The 21,745-nt window shown below is 41.2% G+C and overlaps 1 protein-coding gene across 8 annotated transcripts in view; it reads right to left on the minus strand.

Moving 5' to 3' along the window:
- Positions 1-21,745, minus strand: part of CCDC178 (coiled-coil domain containing 178) — a 476,741-nt gene that overhangs the window by 401,788 nt on the left and 53,208 nt on the right. For all 8 annotated transcript variants that reach the window (XM_073631538.1, XM_073631535.1, XM_073631531.1 and 5 more), the window contains exons 7-8: positions 9,282-9,502; positions 7,847-7,989 (exon numbers count right to left, since the gene is read on the minus strand). In XM_073631538.1, coding sequence (XP_073487639.1) covers positions 7,847-7,989; positions 9,282-9,502 — 364 coding nt within the window. The remainder of the gene's footprint in view (positions 1-7,846; positions 7,990-9,281; positions 9,503-21,745) is intronic.

Consider the following 21,745-nt stretch of genomic DNA (forward strand, 5'->3'; position numbering starts at 1 on the left):
CATATTAAATGTTTGTTCATGGGATCAGATAAGCATTAGATGAAAATCACTTAAATAATATAGATATATTATATACCTTGTTAAACAACTATGGTTGCAATCATTTTTGCGAGAAATAAATTATGCCACGAGTGTTGAAAAACAGATGCTAAGCACTTGCCGAGAGCACAGTGGTTAAGTGGTTAAGTGGTTAGCCCTTACACCTAGCGGCAACAGGGTCGTTGGTTCAAATCCCAACCATGGCATTACCTTTATTGAGCTTGCATGTTCCCAGTGTGGGTTTCCTCCCACACTCCAAAGACACGTTTGAAGGTTAATTGGCTCCTGCCTAAATTGGCCCTAGTATGTGTATGTATAAATGTCAGTTAGAAACCTTAGATTGTAAACTCCTTGAGGGCAGGGACTGATTTGAATGTATAATAAATATGTAAAGTGCTGCAAAAAAATGACCGTGATAAATAAAGGGCACCTGAGCCACATGTGGCGCTAGCTATAGGCTGTTTTTTTCAGGTCTCCTTCACACAATTTGCTGAATTAAATGAACCTTGAGTCCACCACTGGAACAGTTACCCGAGAGAGCTATCCTGGGTACTGAAAGAGCACATAAAAAAGGTTTAAAGGAGTTCAAAGTTATATAAAGATAGTATATTTTGATAATTGCTCATGCAGAACTTTTTATCTAATCTCACTCCTGAACATGGAAAGCGCTGACCTTGATCAATGAGCTGTGTTAGCAAATGTATAAAGAGTAAGGGCTTAGAGTAAGGTACTAAAGCTGGGTATACACTGTTAGAATGTCATTCAAAATGTTTGGTTTTGACATTAGTTCGATTTTCTAATCTTTAGTGGGGCCAAATCGATGTTCGCTTTCAACTGCAGCGATGAGAAGATTCGAAGGAGCAGGATGGGAATTTTTTCTTGAATGAACAAATTTCTAACAGTGTGTCTGTGTTTTGATGGGGAAATTACATTCATTCCAAAACCTAAATTAAAAGCACACGTTTTGAACTATTTTCAAACAACATTACTCAAGCTGTCAAACGTACTGAGAATTTTTGTACAAATTTTCATTCAAAAATCTACTAGTGTACAGTCAGTTTAAAAAAACTACATTTGACCGCTCTAAGTATAGTAAGCTTGGTAACAACATGCCAGTAAGGCCTCATGTACACTGCTGCTGGTAAACGGACGTTCAGAGGCAGTTGGCTGCTTTTTTCAGCTGCCCCTGAACTCATCCAATGTTATCTTATGTGTACATGTACACAGGTTCGTTTAATGTCCTTTTTAGGCAGCTGCATTTTTAGGCTTTTCTTTGAAGGCAAAAAAATGGGTTCAGACGCTGAAGTTTCTGATGTTTCGGACGCAAAATGCCGCTAAACTACCGCATTTTGCCGCAATTTTGTTTATAAGCGTTTTTACAGGTGCCCTATTTTTTAACATTACATAACTTAAAAATGATAACAAATGATGAAAAAACACTAAAAAAATATTTTAAAAACTTGTAATTGCTTGCTATGTTCATATAGGTTTAGGGTTTCCCATTAGGGTTAGGGGTTATGGTTAGGGGTTAAGGTTTTCCCCTTGAAGAACAAGTTTATGGTTACTGTAAGTGTTATGGTTTCCTGTTAGGGTTAGGGTTTCCCATTAGGGTTAGGGGGTTATGGTTAGGGTTTTCCCTTTGAAGAACAAGTTTAGGGTTATGGTAAGTGTTATGGTTTCCCGTTAGGGTTAGGGTTACGGTTTCTGGTTAGGGTTAGGGTTTCCTATTAGGGTTAGGGGGTTATGGTTAGGGTTAGGGTTAGGGTTTTCGCCTTGAAGAACAAGTTTAGGGTAATGGTAAGTGTTATGGTTTCCCGTTAGGGTTTCCGTTTAGGGTTATGGTTTCCCATTAGGGTTAGCAGGGTTATGGTTAGGGTTAGGGTTTTCCCCTTGAAGAACAAGTTTAGGGATATGGTATGTGTTATGGTTTCCAGTTAGGGTTAATTAAAAATATTTTAAAAATTGCAATTAAAATGTGCATAAAAAAGGCAAAATAAATTAATACAAAAAATGAAATTACACATACAGCTTTTAAAAAAAAATAAACAAAAAATTCTAATAATCAACTGCAAAATATAAATATGAAATATATTTTAAAAAAATGCAACTCAATTTTGCATAAAAAAGACAAAATAAATAAATAAATAAAATGAAATTACATATACAGCTCATAAAAGAATAACAAAAAAAATATATTAATCAATTGCAATTTAAAAATTAAATTAGCATTTTTTTCCTGACATATGCTCATTATGGGATCCATAGTAAAAGCACCGAAATTGAGGTAGATACAAGTATACTGCTGCTCTTTCAGCTGCTGCTACTCACTCTGGTCTCACAGAATGGCTGAAATAGTTACATAATACTGTTTTTTGGGGCTTTGGGAGGGTCCTATGATGTGATCTTAAATAAACGCTCCTAGACGCAAACGCGTCAAAACGTGGCATGCAAACGCTGCAAAACGGGTGTTTTTAAACGGTTTGAAGCTGTGAACAAATTTGTTCAGAGGAGGTTGCCTCAGCATCCCGTGTACATTAAGCCTAATGCCCCGTACACATGGTCGGATTTTCCGATGGAAAATGTCCGATCGGAGCGTGTTGTCGGAAATTGGAGAGCAGGAGATAAAATTTTCCGACAACAAAATCCGTTGTCGGAAATTCCGATCGCGTGTACACAAATCCGAAGGACAAAGTGCCACGCATGCTCAGAATAAATAAAGAGATGAAAGCTATTGGCCACTGCCCCGTTTATAGTCCCGACGTACGTGTTTTACGTCACCGCGTTTAGAACGATCGGATTTTCCGACAACTTTGTGTGACCGTGTGTATGCAAGACAAGTTTGAGCCAACATCCGGCGGAAAAAATCCTAGGATTTTGTTGTCGGAATGTCCGAACAAAGTCCGACCGTGTGTACGGGGCATAAGTGTGCTGCTTATTTTTATTTCTAGAAAAATCACAACACAACAAAGTAACAGAAAAGCAGTTTTGCAGATGTACTTCTTGTCTTCTACTTTTTTTAATACATTTAAAAAAAAAAAATATGCCCACATCTCTAAATTAACCTTACTCTAACCCCTAAATTAAACCCTGAAATGTGCATTTACCTTGCCAGGTGCTGAAATTATCAGCACCAAAACTTCCCTCTCCTGTACCAAAAAACTCTCTTATCTTGTTTAAGCAAGGTCTGCTGACAATCATTCATATTTGATCCAAGCTACCATTTTTTGACTGTTGCAGGCAGAATGTCTACCTCTGTATACATGTCTACGATTGCCCTATTTGTAAAAATATTGGTGTTGTAAAGAGGTTCAGTCCAATGAACAAAAACTGAATGGCTATATCATATATTGGCACCTTTAAAAACTCCTTATACAGGTAGGATCCTTGAGAAAAACTACTTAAATGAGAACCTGTCCCTGACTTAAAAAACTGCAGGTAAAACAGGAAAATCACTTACTTTAATTGCTTTTTTGCAATGTCTCTTCTTTTCATAGAACTTGCTAGAAAATGTGACTATTCCACAAATAGTCAATGCCCTACCACTGCCCCCTGACCCTGTTGCACTCTCAACCCTCTTATGGGAGTGTCTAATTACTCTCTATGCTGACCCAGCTCCTCCGCCCCTCCCCTCTCCTTCCCATTAGATGTAGTAAGGATCTGTATCTGAGCTGAGGCGGTGCAGGGGAGAGTATCAAAGTATATCACTTGAGTGACAACTCTGAGTCTTCTGGGGCTTCTGACATCCCATCCAAGATGGTGGCACCCAGCAGCAGTCACAGGGCTTTTGAACATATTTATGCATGTTATTTTTACACATAAATAACATGCATAAATATGCTAAATACACATATAACATTATAACCTTGTCACCTTTGGTAAAATAAATAGGTGACAGGGTCTCCAAGTTATACCTGCCCTTAGCTACAGGCTTAACAATACAGGCTTAACAATATTAACCCTTTCGCGCCTAAGCCTATTTCCGACATTTGTTACTTACAACATTATATATATATATAGAGAGAGAGAGAGAGAGAGAGAGAGAGAGAGAGAGAGAGAGAGAGAGAGAGAGAGAGAGAGAGAGAGAATAAAATGGCGATCCTTGTAATATTTTATGTCACACAGTATTTGCGCAGCATTCTTTTAAACGCATTTTTTTGGGAAAAAAGACACTTTCACGAATTAAAAAAAACTAAACAGTAAAGTTAACCCAATTTTTGTATAATGTGAAAGATGATGTTATGCTGAGTAAATAGATACCTAACGTCATGCTTTGAAATTGCGCACACTCGTGGAATGGCGACAAACTACAGTACCTAAAAATCTCTATAGGCGACGCTTTAAAAAATGTAACGGTTACCAGGTTAGAGTTACAGAGGGGGTATTTTGCTAGAATTATTTCTCTCACTCTGACGATCGTGGCGATACCTCACATGTGTAATTTGAACCCCATTTACATTTGTGGGAGCGACTTACGTATGCGTTTTCTTTGCTGTACAAGCACGCGGGGACTTTTATTTTTCTCATTTTTTTTCTTTTTTTACATTGTCCCTTTAACCACTTCAGCCCCAGAAGAATTTCCCCCCTTCCTGACCAGAGCACTTTTTGTGATTCGGCACTGCGTCACTTTAACTGACAATTGCGCGGTCGTGCGACATTGTACCCAAACAAAATTGGGTCTTAGAGCTTTCTTTTGGTGGTATTTGATCGCCTCTGCAGTTTTTATTTTTTTGCACTATAAACAAAAGAATAGCGACAATTTTGATACTTTTTTCTATAATAAATATCCCCCAAAAATGTATAAAAGACAATTTTTCCCTCAGTTTAGGCAGATTTGTATTCTTCTACATATTTTTGGTAAAAAAAAGATCGTAATAAGTGTATAATGATTGGTTTGTGCAAAAGTTATAGCATCTACAAAATAGGGGATAGATTTATGGCATTTTTATTATTTATTTTTTTTTTTATTAGTAATGGCGGCGATCTGTGATTTTTATTGGGACTGCGACATTATGGTGAACACATCGGACATTTTTTACACTATTTTTGGACCATTGTCATTTATACAGCAATCAGTGCTATTAAAATGCATTGATTACTGTGTAAATGACACTGGCAAAGAAGAAGTTAACCACTAGGGGGCGGTGAAGGGGTTAAGTGTGTCCTAGGGAGTGATTCTAACTGTGAGGGGGCTGGACTTCAACACACAAGATAGTGATGACAGCTATCGATGAGAGAGAGCTGTGATCACTGTCCTGTCACCAGGCAGAACGGGGAAATGCTTGTTTACAAAAGCATCTCCCCGTTCTTCCTCTCCTGCGGTCACGGAGACCACGCGGTCAAGCGCTCGCGACACCACTTCTTAAAGGGGACATACCTGTACGCCCTTTTGCCTGCCAGTGCCATTCTGCCAACATAAATCGGCGTGCGCTGGTTGGCAGCCAGTTAATAAAAAAATTCTGATCATTTTTATTGCTATCACAAGGAATGTAAACATCCCTTGTGACAGTAATAAGGGGTGACAGTTACCCCAAGTCCCTCCTTTGCACTTAAAAGTATTCAGATCAACAAAATCAGTGATTCTGGACACTGTAATTTTTTTTCACATCGGCGTCATTGGCGTTGTGACATTGCTGCCGGGATTTTACATTGGAGACTCGATCAAGGCTGATTCTGGCTTTGTTCGGGTCTTAGCCTAGGAGGTGGACGCTTGGGTCTCCCGGTGGGACGGGGGGCCCAGAAAGAGCGGCGGAAGAGCGGCGGAAGGGGGGATGTCCCCTCCCGCTCCTTTAGGATAACAGCTGAGCGGCTTTTAGCTGCATTGGTTGTTATCGCTAAAAAGCCAACCGCTGGCTCTAAAAAAATGGTACCGGGGTGTTACCCCGGTATAACCCCTTCAAGTCGTGAACGCAAATTGCAAAGAAATAAAAAAGATGGTAGCTACATCTGGACAGTATAGAAATGATAAATGCGACACACGTCACATGAACCAATAGGGCACATGGCAGCATTACCTAATCAAAATAATACTTTAGGTAAAAAATCTCTTGCCATGAACAAGCATCAGTAGTACTGTAGAGTATTGTACTATGTTAAGTTTGGGGTTTAAGTGATACCCTTTATTGGTTTAGTTAAGTTATTAAAGATGCAAGCTTTTGACATAACTCAGATCCCTTCTTCAGACTTTATACAATTATAAGTTATACAGAAAGCTTTCCTCTTTATTATCTTAAAATATAACTGAAGGCAAAACTTTTTTTTCGTTTTAGACAAAGTGATGAGGGATTAGAACACCTTTCAGATTTCTATTGCTGCCTGTGTCCCCGTTGTAGAGATTCACCCTCTAAACTTGTCATAATGACTGTTATCACAAAAAGTGAGAAAAAAATCCCAAATTGTGAATGGTCACCAGACCAGGAATAGTGGGAAAATCTTCCAATGAGGACATTGGTCCTGGTGGTCCTGCTGGCTACCAGAGACTTCCCTCACTTTGGAGAGATGTTATCTCACTTCTTGTTTTGGCAATAGGACAGGAAGTGAAAGAAAATCTCCCCAATGAGACAGATGGTTATACCCCTCCCTTACTCTTTAAAAAATAGAAAAAGTTTTGCCTTCCGTTCAACCTTAACTTAACTTAAAAGGTATCATTAGCCTCCAAACGTTTTGCTAAGCAACTTCCTGAAACCTAAGGAACATTGTGTGAGTTTATTGTAATTAGAAACTGGACATTGTGGGTGTTTAATGTAATTAGAGTCTATTTCTTCAATCAGGCAGACCCTGCCTGGGTCCTGCAATGAACAATGAAGACAACAGGAAACAGCCTGCATGGGTAATAATCAAATATGACTGCCCCAATGTACATACATAATTAGACTTTACACAGAAAAGTTTCCTATATAAACTATCACAGTAATAGGATTATTTGCCTTGACCACATCCCGCCCGCCTATAGCAAAATGACAGCCGAGAGGTGGTTTTATTATCCTCGTTGGGCGCCATATGATGTCCAGCAGGATAAGCTGCTTGCGCAGTGGCGATCAGTAGTGCGGTGTGTCGCTCTGACACACCACATCTCCGATCTTGGTAAAGAGCCTATAATGTAGGCTCTTCACCATGTGATCAGCTGTGTCCAATCACAGCTCCTCACATGGTAACCAGGCAGTGCCGGTTATCGGCTTTTCCTCTATTCATGCTGACAAGACGCGAGTAGAGGAAAGCCGATAAGCAGTTCCCCTGACGGGGGTGGGGGGAGGGGTCTGCGCTGATAATCAGCACTTTGGTTATCAGTGCAGACCCATTAAGGATGACCACAAGTACCCACCTAAAGTGCCAGCCCATGCCCACCAGGGATTCCAATCAGTGCCCACCAGGGATGCCAATCAGTGCCCATCAGTAATGCCTGTCAGTGCCTCCTCATCAGTGCTGTCTATCAGTGCCATCTATCAGTGCCATCTATCAGTGCCAATCAAAACGTACTTATTTACAAAATATTATAACATTATAACAGAAATGAAGAAAAAAAAGTTTTTCATAATTTTCGGTCTTTTTTTATTTGTTTAGCAAAAAATTAAAAACCCAGCGGTAAATAAATACCAATAAAAGAAAGCTCTATTTGTGGGAAAAAAAATATAAAAGTTTAATTTGGGTACAGTGTTGCATAACCGGGCAATTGTCATTCAAAATGTGACAGCACTGAAAGTTTAAAATTGGCCTGGGCAGGAAGGGGGTAAAAGTGCCTAGGATTGAAGTGGTTAAGCTGATCAAGCATATATAAAAAAGACTGACTATAAAGTCTCTTTAATGCTCATACCTGCAAACCTGCAGGGTTCTCTTTGCTTCGGAAAGTTGGGCTGCCATTACAGTCCTCTCTTCATTAGCTTCCGCAGTAACCTTTTGAAAACTCAGTGTGGCTGCTTTTAGTTTAATCTCTGCTTCATTGAGCAATTGTGTTGCCTTTATGAGAAAACAAAGGTTTGGGATAATCAGATGGAAGGAATCATGCAATAAAACAAATATGATGATAATGATATTATAATGACAAAAAAATATGATGATTAATTGTAAAAAAAAAATAGGAAGTTAGGCCTGGTTCACACCTATGCATTTTTTAGTGCATTTTCAGTTTTGCAGAAACACACTACAGTCCATTTAACATGGTTTCCTATGGATGTAGTTCACAACTGTGCATTTTAGGCTGGATTCACAGCTATGCATTTTTAGTGCTTTTTGCATTTTGCAGATTTGAACTACAGTCCATTCAACATGGTTTCCTATGGGATACGTTCTGTAGTGCAAATCTGCAAAATGCAAAAAGCACTAAAAAATGCATAGGTGTGAATCCAGCCTTAGGGAAAGGGCCAGGGTTTTTTTTTCTGGTTTTTGGTTCCATAGACTTCAATGGTTTAAATATGTGTATTGAAAAATGCAAAATACACCTGCAATATGCAAACTGCACAAGTGTGAATCAGACCTAAATGTAGTCCTGGAATAAAAGAAGGCAATACTGGTGTCAATGGATTTAATTTCAACCAGTACATCATCTGCATAACACCATGGTTCCCCTTTAGGCTCCATTCACACTAATGCGTTTTTTGGTGCATTTTGCAGAAATGCATGGGAATTTTTTTACATGGGTTCCTATGGAACATGTTCACATTAATGCATTTTTGTACCTCTGCGTTTTTCAAAAGGGTCAGGGACTTTTTTCATGCAAAATGCATCGTTTTGCATGTAATAGAAGTCAATGGACCAGCATCAAAAACGCTGTTCAAAAACGCGGCAAGCACCGCAAAAAACACTGCAGAAACGCTCAAAAGCAACATGCATAGATGTGAATCTAGCCTTAGGTTGGATTCACACCTATGCAGTTTTAGTGCTTTTTGCATTTTGCAGATTTGCACTACAGTCCATTTAACATGGTTTCCTATGGAACACGTTCTGTAGTGCAAATCAGCAAAATGCAAAAAACACTAAAAATGCATAGGTGTGAATCCAGGCTTATATTGTCCTTCGTGCTTGTGTTCTTTATATCTCAGTAGTAAGGATATCCAACTTTTAAACTCTGGCATGACAATGGTCAGACGTGGATACAAAAATTCTGTAAAAAGCTGGAGAATTTTTCATTGTTGACAAAAAATATTAATTAAATTATCAATTATGGCTTTTTTTCTGGGCTGGATTACGCCATAAACAATGTGCATAATACATAAAATGTACACATTTTAAAATGAAGATAAAAAACTTACTACTGCCTGTGCCTGCCTTATCTTGGCCATGTCATCACCTTCATGATTAAGCTTTTCATCCAGCAGAGGGCGGTGTTTCTCAATAAAGACAACCTCCTCCTGTAGTTTCGTATTGGCTGCTTGTGTCTTGGCTGCTTTTGCCTGCGCTGTTTCCAGTTCTTGCTTGTTACGCGAAATATGCCACCGTAGTTCAGAAAAATCCAGAGCACAAGCATCATACTCTGTTCATAGAAAAATGCTATGGTTACTAAAACATGGCTGCAAGTGTATTCTAGTTCTTTATCATTTACTAATGTAAACGCTCAAGTAAAACACGAGTAGCCTAATAGGTGTAACCATGTCACAGTCTCTCTGTGTACATAGTATAAATGATCAAGAGGACTGAAATCAAGTAAAAGAAAAAAGTTGCCAAGAAAAATTTAGGGGGATTTCAAACTCTTGTGTTGGTGGTTAAAGCGGACCTTCAGTCATTTTTTCAACTTTCTATCTATTAAATCTTCTGCCCTTGTTTTAACTTTGGATAGAAAAACAGTTGTTTTTTCTGCCAGTAAATACCTTATACAGCTGACTTTCTGTTTCTTGTCTGGTCATTAAGCCTAGGCTTATGACATCATGCACAGTTCTCTCTCTCTCTATCTCACTCTCCTGAGAGTTTGCCAGGAAGGGAGGGGGGATGAGTCATAAGAGGGCCAATGAGAGCTGCAGAGCTGGAGGTGTGCCTCTCTGTGTCTGTGTAAATCCAGGAAGTGAACAGGCAGCAGCTTCAGCTGCCCACAGTTAAAAAGATTGCAGCCAGACTTAGGAGAGGGAGATTTCTGCAGCCTTTTTGGCAAGTACAGAATCACAGTATATATAAAATAATATGCAAAGTGGTTGGAGGGAAGCTTCAGAATGGCAAAGATGTTTTTATTACAAAATTATGTGAGCAGACTGCAGTTCCTCTTTAAAGCCAAAGTAGATTGAAACCCTTAACTGTAACAGGATGGGTCATTTTTTTTTTAATTACAATTGGTTTGCTAAAGAACTGTGTATAAGACGCATGTGCCACCTTTTTGTTTCTCTTTTAGAAAATATTGTTTTCACCCTTTTTTGCATTTCAGCTGATCTCTTCCAGGCTCTTGAAGTTAGTACTTGTCTTTATGCATATGCCTCAGCAGTGGCCGTTTGTCATTTCTCAGGGTGGGTTTCCTGATTGTGACAAGAGCAAAACATGCTTGAGCAATGAGCATCAGCATTGCAGCTTGTAGTCTCCAATAGAAGAACATGTAACTGGATGACAAAGCAGGAGTGCAAATGGGTGACAAGGACAGAGAATTGCCACCCTATAACAGGAAGTGCCTAAACAAGGACCTTTATGGCAGGATCAGGTATTATAAAAAGCTGCAGATTTAAAAAAAAAAACTGAGATTTTAAATCATAGAAATAATCAGATAAAAACGACAATAGGCAGCTAGAATACCACAGACTTGTATGAGGAGGATTACCATTAGAATGCGAGGGGGTGGGACAGCTGTCATTGTTTTAGTTCTCTACTGATGTATAGCCAGGCACTTTTTGAGGGGAAAAATAGACGAAAAAAGCAAGTAATTAAAGAATATGCAAGTTCTAGAAATGTCCTCATCCTCATATTCATGCTGTAGCTGTACTGACACTTAAAAGGTTGTTAAAGAAGAACTCCACTACAATCTGTGTCTCAACTAGGCAAAAATGTAATTCTCATCAAGTGTGAGAAAATGTTTTATGGTATTTCCAGTATTTATATAATGCCAATGTAGTTCACATTGAACCTCTGACTGTCTTCTTTTTAGATAAATTCCATGATTTAAAAAAAAAATACAAAAAAATAAACTGCCTATTAAGTGTAAAATAAAGAAGCATCTATAACTTTGATACTTACATCCTTTCCAGAGCTGTCCTACACAGAAAGTCGAATATATCCTGCATCTGATGGTCTTTCATTCAACGTTCTTCCTGTGAGCCTGGGTATCATGTGCTCACTCCCTGTGGGCATATCATTGTGCCACCATGGGGCCACAGTACTCCATACTGAACAGTGCTTACACCTCATTGTGTGAGGTTCGTTCAGTACAGGACAAAAGTATGGCCACAGACAAAAAGGAAGAAGAGGTGAAAAGAACCCCATGCTTAAAGTGACCACAAATTGGCTAGAAAAAAAAGTATGTATTCTAAAAAAAAAAAATTGGGGGGCTAAGCTTCATGCCCAACTTGGATTTGGGCTTCAAAGAGGGCCTTGCCTAGGACCATGTGATATTTCAGTTTTTCTTTTTTAATAAATCTGCAAAAATGTCAACAATTCTGTGTTTTTCTGTCAATATGGGGTGCTGTGTGTACATTAATGAGGAAAAAAAAAAAACTTAAATGATTTTAGCAAATGGCTGCAATATAACAAAGAGTGAACAATTTAAAGGGGTCTGAATACTTTCCGTCCCCTCTGTATATGAAGATACATGTTAATTGAGCAGAGAAGTCTATGGGTTTGTATGTGCTTAGGACCCTCTGAGGCATCCAAACTGTTTCAGAGTTGCTGGTACACAAGCTAGGTTTGGATCGCACAAAGCTCTTAGCTGACCATGCGAATTAATGAACCAAGGCTAGCAAATCACAGATTGGGGTAAACTAATGGAATTTCATTATTTTCTGAAAATCCTCATAAACCGATGAAACTCAGCTGAAATAAAGTCCTGTTTTACTTCATTATAAAGCATTAATCATTCTGTCATTAATTGTCCTATTATCGGGTAAAACATGTTTGTTTCACTTGGCTAACTGAAGTCTAAATATAACACGCACTGGTGTCAAGCAGCTCTTTAGTCATCTAACGGACTTTTTATTAATTAAATTAAACAGACAACAAAGTGCAAATGATAAAACTGTTTAAAAAGACATTTAACTCGGTGTAATCAATTTATCAAGATGTTGTAATTTGTTCGAGTAATATTTCTTACATTATTTCCCTATATTTGTATAAGTACAGCACAGCAAAATGGAGCATGCAAATCAGCATTAATAAGTGTCATTTAGTAAATGAGCTCACTGGAGCAGACACATGGAAATGCAACCTGCTTCCTAATGAGCATACTGCAGATCCCAATGGCATCATGAGAAAGTGAAATACATACAAACTGTCCAGGCACTTTAAAGAAACAAAGAGAAAAACCTACACTGTGTTGTTTTATTGATGACAGGGCTGAAGTGGCAGATTTGGTTTGAGTGATGGATTGGGGTAGCCAGAAAATATGGTAAAGGCAGGAATGAAAAAAGTGACCAACATAGCCAGTGTGTGTCCAAAAAAATTGGAAATATACAGTATGGTGTAGATGGATTAAATTACCAATAATCTTAGACCAACTTTCATAAACAGACCCCTTCTCAATCAAAAAGACTACAGTGTCAAAATTATAGCAGCTTATAATTCATTAATTGTTCTAACTGGAATATTACAATAGACACCTGTATTGTTCTAATGTTACTATATTTACACTTTACTTATCTTTCAATGGAATTTACTTGCACTACTTGTATTTAAGAAATGTACGGTATGTAACCAAAATTACAATAAATAGTAGAGCACAATATGACTAAAACGTCATAAAAAGTAGCTTTAAGAAAAATTTAAAAACAATTATTTTGCATATTTTTTCCTTTCATGCTGGTCTACGTAATGCATTGCATCCCCCCCCCCCCCCCCCCACACACACAGGGTGCATGCTTCTGAAGTTTCCATGGGATAAGCATGCTACATATACAGCGCTATAGGAGGATGGACACAGAAGGAGGAGGGCAGACCTGGTGCCTGTCTTAAAGAGGGTGGCTGTTTGAACCCAAGACAGGCGGCCCCTGATGATGTCAGAGAAGAGGAGGGAAGTGCAGTCCCACAGTGTGGCAGGACAATGCTGGAGATTTGCTGGGTGGTTGAATATGTTAACGCAGGGAAAAAAAATGAAAAGAAAAGTAAAACTAACAGATGTATAGGTGAAGTTCCTCTTTTAAGACAAGCTAGAATGTGGATGAATAGTCCCCAAGACTTTAAACTAGTTACATAGTCGGTAAGGCCGAAAAAAGACAATAGTCCATCCATTTCAACCTGTGTAGGTGCATGTGTATCATTGTCTATAATTATTTCCCATGTCCCTGTATGTTGTGTCCTTTAAGATGTACATCTAAGAGTCTTTTAAAAATATCCTTACTCCCCGCAGCCACCACCAGTTGTGGGAGAGAGTTCCACATCCTAATTGCCCTAACAGTGCAGAACCCCCTACGCAGTTTAAGGTTAAACCGCTTCTCCTCTAGTCTCATTGCGTGCCACCATGTCCTTTTACACTCCCTAGGTGTGAATAGTTTATTTGCTATGCTGGGATCCCCATTGAGATATTTGTAGATCGCTATCATGTCCCCTCTCAAGCGTCTCATCTCCAGCGAGAATAAATTTAGTGTTTGCAGCCGTTCCTCATAATTGAGGTCCCCCAGTCCCCTTATTAGTTTTGTTGCCCTTCTATGAAATCTCTCCAGCACATCCCTTCAGAGGACTGGTGACTAGACCTGGATGGAAAACTCCAGAAGAGGCCTAACCAGAGTTTTTTTAAAGTGGAAGAATTATAGTTTTGTCCTTGGAGTATATCCCTTTTTTATGCATGCTAATATTCTGCCTGCTTTGGTAGCTGCAGCTTGGCACTGCATGCTGTTGCTCAATCTGTCATCTATTAGCACCCCTAGATCCTTCTCCATCCATGATCCTCCCAGCTATTCTCCACCTAGTGAATATTTTTCATTTATGTTTTTGACCCCAAGTGCATTACTTTACATTTCTCCACATTAAACCTCATTTGCCATCTGTCTGCTCATTCCTTTATTATATTCAGGTCTTTCTGCAAAATTTCTATGTCCTGCTGTAAGTCTATTACTCTGCTTATCTTTGTGTCATCCGCAAAAGCTGAGACTGAACTAGTTATCCAATACTCTATATCATTTATGAAAATGTTGAATACAATTGGTCCCAAGACAGAACCTTGGGGTACCCCACTCGCCACTCCAGACCAGTCTGAGTACATGTTATTTATCACTACCCTTTGGACCCCTCCAAGAACAAACCACAGCTTGTAAATGAAGCCTTTATGGGGGACTGTAACAAATGCTTTTGCAAAGTCCAGATACACCACATCCACGGGCCTCCCCCTATCTAGATGGCTGCTCACTTCCTTGTAGAATGATTGATCTGGCAGAAACGTCCTCTCATAAACCCAAGCTGATTTCCACTAATGATATTCTTCTCCTCAGTAAAACTTTGGATATAGTCCCTAATCATCCCCTCCAATAATTTACCCACTATTGATGTTAGGCTGACTGGCCTATAATTCCGAGGAATATGTCTCTGCCCTTTTTTGAATATTGGTACCATGTTGGCTTTTCTCCAATCATTTGATACCAATCCTGTTATTATACTGTTCACAAAGATCAGGTATAATGCCCTGGCTATAACATGACTGAGTTCTGATACATAGCTATAGGTATTCTCAGACACACCAATTCTTCTAGAATATTGCCAGAATTACCAGACTGTCAGTCTAAGCATGGTATCCCTATCCTGACAGTGGACGTGCACTGTAGCCCCTTGCAGCAAGGTTATGTCAGCAATAACATGCGATCGCCAAAATATACAGTATATATAATCAGCCAAAAATATTTTTCCTGATACAGCATGACAGCATATACGTATGGGTCGGCTCCACCCCCTGCCCTATTCGAGAACTGGTTATACTATAACCAGTCCTGGAATAGGGCATATGCTATGCATAATACAGCAAGTTATTATGTTGCTGAAAGCAGGATTTTTTTCCCCTCACCTTGCCGGATTCAAGCCTCTCCTGTGACGAAGCTCCTCGCTGTACAGGCTGAAATTAACTTCTATATGGGAGAGACCTCCCCCCTCAGGATCCAGGATGAGGGAGGTGCAGGCATCTGGTCTAGGAGAGCCATCAGAAACAACAAGTCATGGACAAGCTAACATGTAAGAGCTGCCCATCCTCAAAATGGTGGCAGCACTAATTCCGGGACAGGAACAACCCCACAGAGCACCAGCAGCCTTCCAGGTAGAGCAAGATGGCGAAAATGCCATTTCCGGTGGTCGGAACGGCACGAGGAGTCACAAGAAAGGACTTCCGGTTAAAGCAAGATGGTGACCAAGTCACTTCCGGTCCCAAAAAGGATAGGATTGGCAGCTCAGGAAGCCGCAGGAGGGGACTCATCCACCCCAGCAGTTAATTGGCAGAGGAAGAGGAAGCACAGTGGGCAACAAAGCACAAGGGTGCGTGAACCTGTCGGGTGCCACAGGAATCGAACCCAGAAGACAGGTAGGAGACATACAAGGTCAAAATTTTCAGTAGCAATGTTACTGTATATGACTGAGCCAGCGCTATCTGTAAATCCTAGATTCAAGATGAGCTCTCCTAGAGACCAGCCACGTAATCTAAGGTGAGGGCAGGTAGGTATATGTGTCTATATGACGTCATAAAAAAAAAGCCCTCATCAGCCATAACACCCCTCCAAGAACAAGTAGATGCAACAGCACCATGGCTCAAGCTCTGAGAGGCCGGCTGCACACTCTAAAGCCCGCCAGCAGAGCCAGCACAGAGTAGAATACACACAGCAGGAGGTGGACCCCAGAGATGATCTCTGCATGGGTTGTGGGCAAAGGGCCCTTACAGGAAAAATGCTTTGTAGAACCTGCCTGCTTGAAGCGGCAGCAAAAAAAAGAAGCCGAGAAGGCCGATATGGTCCGGATGATCAGACGGACAGTCAAGGAGTCTCTACAGGACTTGTGGGCCACAACCAGTCAACCTAGGGTAACAGCGAGGGCCTAACCTAGGCCCAAAGAATAAGAGAACCATCCCCAGGGTCCAGTTCTGGAGAAGAATCCCAGCAGAAAGACAGGTTAGGATTCAACTTTTCCCTAATACAACCTCTAGTGAAGACAGTTAGAGAGGCACTCGAGTGGGAGAAAGAAGTGGCACAACCTGCTAAAGCAAGTTTTCCCCAGTTGAAGAGAGCAATACTCTAGTTTCCCCTTATAGAAGAGGTGAAAGATATCATTCAAGAAGAGTGGGAGAAGGTGGACAAAAAGGTGTCACCGTTCAACTTTTTTAACAGGATATAGTCATTCAGGACAGAGGACGTGCACTCATTAGAGACACCGCCTCTAGTGGATGCGTCATGAGACTTGCCCGCCACGTAACCCTACCCATGGATGATGCAGTGTCTTTTAAGGATCCACTAGATAGAAGAATGGATGCAGACATCAAAAGAGCCTACACAGCAGCAGGCAACGCATGTAGACCAGTGTTGGCGCTTACATCTCTAGCCAAAGCCATTAGCGCATGGGCAGAAAAAATAGAGGCAGATTTGCAGTCAGGTGCAGACACAACAGCAGCCCTCAATCTACTCAGCAATATCAAACACTCTGGCGACTTTGTGGGCGAAGCAGCGATCAACTCTTTGCGCTGCTCAGCAAGGGCCATGAAATCATCTGTAATGGCTCAAGCCATTGGACGGCGGATATCTCATCAAAGATTAATTGGTGTTGTATCCCATTCGACGGAACTGCCTTGTTTTGAAATAAGATGGAAACAACAATCTCAAAAGTCACGGGGGGCAAATCAGGTATGCTCCCACAAGACGTGAAACCAAAGCAGAGACGCTTTCCGTGAAGGAAGCAGTACCCAAAGTAAGAGACTTTAGGCCCTTTAGTCCTCTCAAAGAATACAGAAGAAGTGGGAGAGCACCCCAAACAACGGTGGTGTGTATGCCAAAGGCAGGGACAGCTCCTGAACTCTTTTGAGAATTTCTCCATCCAGACAGGGGCAGTGGGTGCCAGGCTACGCAGATATGCCCATGTCTGGACGGAGCGAGTCAAAGAACCCTGGGTCACAGACATGATCCAGTCGGGACATCGTTGGAAATTTCTATCCCTTCCCATAATTCCCCATTTTTCTCCCACATGGTTACCATGCAACCAGCAAAAGGTGTGGGTAATATTCGAGTACATAGAAACGCTACTACAGAAGGGCGCAATAGAACCAGTACCAACACAAGAGCAAATGCAAGGTTTCTATTCGCCACTTTTCTTGAGTCAGAAAAAAACAAGACAATCTCGGTCCAGAGCTTCAGAATGAAATCGTTACAATCAGTAACACAGGCCCTCACAAGGCGCGACTGGATGTTGTCACTCGATCTGAAAGATGCTTATTTGCATGTGCCGGAGCATTCGCATTTCCACAAATATCTGCAGTTTGCAATGTCAGACCAACACTTCCAGTTCGTGTGCCTACCATTTGGCCTGTCCACCTCGCCCAGAACATTTTCCAAGATTTTACTACCAGTAATAGCTATTGTACACAGGCAAGGCTTACAAGCCTTTCACTACTTGGACGACATCCTGCTGGTGGCGGGAAGTCCACAGGTCTTGTTAGACCATCAACAAACACTGATCAGCACATTACAAGAGTTCGGCTTACTCATCAATTGGGAAAAAAGTCAGCTGAAACCACACAGAGGCTACTGTTTTTGGGTGCGATTCTCGACACCCACAGAAACACGATAGAACATCCGAGGGAGAAGATGGCAACCCTCCTGACCAAGATAGAAGAAACATCGAAGATGACTTATCTTTCGGCATCACGCTGCCTCAGTCTCCTGGGGACACTTTCTGCCACAATCCCAATGGTCAGATGGGCCCATTTGAGGATGAGGGTATTCCAGATGGGGCTTCCCCAACCAATGGCGAAGACAGTCAGTCCGACAAAAAATTTGACTAACCCCAGAAATGAGACAGTCCCTTGTGTGGTGGAAGAATCCTGCAAATCTCCGCAAGTGCCATCAGCTAGTATCGGAGCCACCGCAAGTGATCACGTCGGATGCCTCAGCATCCGGGTGGGGCGCACGTTACAATGGTCTCCTAGCCCAGGGCAGATGGGGCCACAGGCAAAGGGAGGTTTCCAATGTGATAGAGCTGAGGGCAGCCCTCTGTGCATTAAAAGCATTTCACACACAGATTCAAGGAGAAAACGTAGTCATCCAGATGGACAACAGAGCGGCAGTCACTTATGTGAGAAGACAAGGTGGAACATGAAGTCGCTTGCTACTGACCGAGGTAACACCGATAATGGGATGGGTTCAACAGAATCTAGCCCACCTCTCAGCGGTCTACATTCCAGCCCCGCAGAACTTTGTCATGGACACCCTGAGCCAGAAACCCCTAGACCCCAACGAATGGTCCCCGAACCAGTCAGTCTTCCACTGGATATGCAAGCAGTGGGGGTACCCAGTCTTGGACTTAATGGCAACCGCAGTCAATAAGAAGTGCACACGATTTTTGTCCAGAGCGAGGTTCCAGGAAGCGGAAGCAGTAGATGCTCTCAATGCCAGGTGGGAGTGCAGACCGGCATATGTCTTTCCCCCAGTTGCACTAATCTTCAGACTACTCAACAGAATAAGAGCACACCCAGGATTGGTGATAGCAATAATTCCAGTATGTCACGCAGACTGTGGTTCCCGTTACTGCAATCCTTGGCGGTTGAACCATCAATGTTCCTTCTAGACATATCAGATCTACTACAGCAAGGTCAGGTGGTACATGCAGACCCAGGAATACTACACTTAGCAGCCTGGAGGCTGAAGGGAGAAGATTAGAAGAAGTAGGGTATTCGGCGGCAGTGGTAAAAACACTGTAATGCCCCGTACACACGGTCGGACTTTGTTCGGACATTCCGACAACAAAATCCTAGGATTTTTTCCGCCGGATGTTGGCTCAAATTTGTCTTGCATACACACGGTCACACAAAGTTGTCGGAAAATCCGATCGTTCTGAACGCGGTGACGTAAAACACGTACATCGGGACTATAAACAGGGCAGTGGCCAATAGCTTTCATCTCTTTATTAATTCTGAGCATGCGTGGCACTTTGTCCGTCGGATTTGTGTACACACGATCGGAATTTCCGACAACGGATTTTGTTGTCGGAAAATTTTATATCCTGCTCTCAAACTTTGTGTGTCGGAAAATCCGATGGAAAATGTGTGATGGAGACCTACACACAGAATTTCTGACAACAAGGTCCTATCACACATTTTCCGTCGGAAAATCCGACCGTGTGTACGGGGCATTAGAAGCAAGAGCGCCCTCTACTAAGCAGACCTATTCGAGGGTCTGGGAGAACCTTTGCAGAAGCCCAGGAGTTAGATCCCAGAGCGCCACAGGAACCGCAAATACTGAACTTTCTCCAAACGGGCCTGGATAAAGGCTTTAGTGTTAACACACTGAGGGTGCAAATTTCAGCCCTGACAGCGCTAACAGGGGTTAAGTGGGCCTCACGGTGTCTGATCCATCAATTCTCAAAGGCATGTGCAAGAATTTGTCCTGCAGAACGATCATATGTTTCACCATGGGACCTTCAGATAATGTTGGACTTACTGTCACAAGCACCCTTTGGGGGAGGGCAGACTACGTCATTATGGAACGTCTCCTCAAAAGCAGAATTCCTCACGGCAATAACCTCAGGAAGGAGGGTGTCAGACATACAAGCCTTAGGCTACAAACCACGTTATTGCTGCCACCTTAAAGAGTAGTATTGCTAATCCTTCCACACTACAGGCCTAAAATCAATACACCCTTTCATCGAAATCAGGAAATAGTACTCCCAACATTCCAGGCGGAAACATCGGAAACACCGCACAGTGTGGACGTCGGGTCCATCTTAAAAATCTACATAGATATGACAGCATCCTTTAGAAAAACAGAAAATCTGTTCGTCATTCCAGAAAGAAGCAGAAAAGGGCTGGCAGCGTCCACAAGGACATTAGCATCGTGGCTAATTAAGGTCAGAGAGCCTACATCACAAAAGGATCTGGAACCCCCAGCGGAGCTTAGGGCTCACTCCACCCGGGGGATAGCGCGCCATGGGCTGAATTCCAGGGCGGTTACCCTTGAACTAATCTGTAGAGCCGCAACTTGGGCAACCTTCAATACATTCTTGAGCCACTATAAAGTGGACCCCGCTGCCTTAACGACAGTGCAGTTTGGCCGTATGGTATTGGGGGGAAGTACATAAACAAAGTTAAATGTAATATATATATATATATATATATATATATATATATATATATATATATATATATATACACACACACACACACTGTATATATATCTCTATATATCGCTACCTCTATCTCTATATATATCTATATCTATTTATCTATATCTCTATATAGATATATGAGAAATATATAATAAACAGTACAGCATTACCCACCCGTCTTGTTTGGTGATTTGGTACATCCCATACGTATATGCTGTCATGATGTGTAAGGAAAGAGGAAAATTTTATACTTACCTGACGGTAATTTTCCTTTCTGAAGGGAGGAGACTTATTTATATAGTATAACCGGTCCTGGAATAGGCCAGGGGGCGGAGCCTACCCATACGTATATGCTGTCATGCTTTGCATTAGGAAAGGAAAATTACCGTCAGGTGAATATAAAATTTTCTTCTTTCCTGACAGTGGTAGCCAATGTGCCTCCAGTATAGTTGCTTACTTTCAGCTTTTTCAAAAAGACAGCTAAAAACGGATACCTAAAGTAGGGGTTGATTTATTAAAACTGGAGAGTGCAAAATCTGGTGCACCTCTGCAGAGAAACCAATCAGCTTCCAGTTATTTTTTTTCCAAAGCTTAACTGAACAAGCTATTCCACCCCTCGCCCGCCCACAGCCAATCATTAAGAAGAACCCGCTCCAGGTGTCTACTTCCTAGTGATCTCTCCCCTCTCCAGGTGTGGGTGCAGCTCAATATGCAACCATATGCAAAAATTGAACAAAAAGGTCCGGATGGCCGCACTCCAATGAAAACAATTTCTTTATTGTTATAATAAATCCATGCAGCAAGGATAAAACTACTGACGCGTTTCACACCGTTACAGCAGGTGCTTATTCATAGCTATGAATAAGCACCTGCTGTAATGGTGTGACACGCGTCAGTGGTTTTATCCTTGCTGCATGGATTTATTATAACAATAAAGAAATTGTTTTCATTGGAGTGCGGCCATCCGGACCTTTTTTGTTCAATTTTCACAGCCAATCATTGGTAAGATTTTAAACCAAATGGGTTGTTTTACATGGTAAGGATCCACTTAATACATTTTCTATATTTTCAGTTGGGAAGGGCCAACATGAGAACAGAAAATATAAGAAATAAAGATTATCAGGATTGTAACATATCCTCTACAATGGCAAAGGTACAAATAAAAATGTAAATAATTAAGAAAGGGGGTAATGTATATGTAAAGAAAAATCTACAATTTCGTGTATATGTCCTATTGAGCATTTTGTTTATGGAACCTCTAGTAACCAAGTTATAATTGTTTTGGCAGATCTTCTGTAGTGTTCGTATTACAATACTA

The sequence above is a fragment of the Aquarana catesbeiana genome, linkage group LG05 (assembly GCF_042186555.1).
Source record: "Aquarana catesbeiana isolate 2022-GZ linkage group LG05, ASM4218655v1, whole genome shotgun sequence".
Classification (NCBI taxonomy): domain Eukaryota; kingdom Metazoa; phylum Chordata; class Amphibia; order Anura; family Ranidae; genus Aquarana; species Aquarana catesbeiana.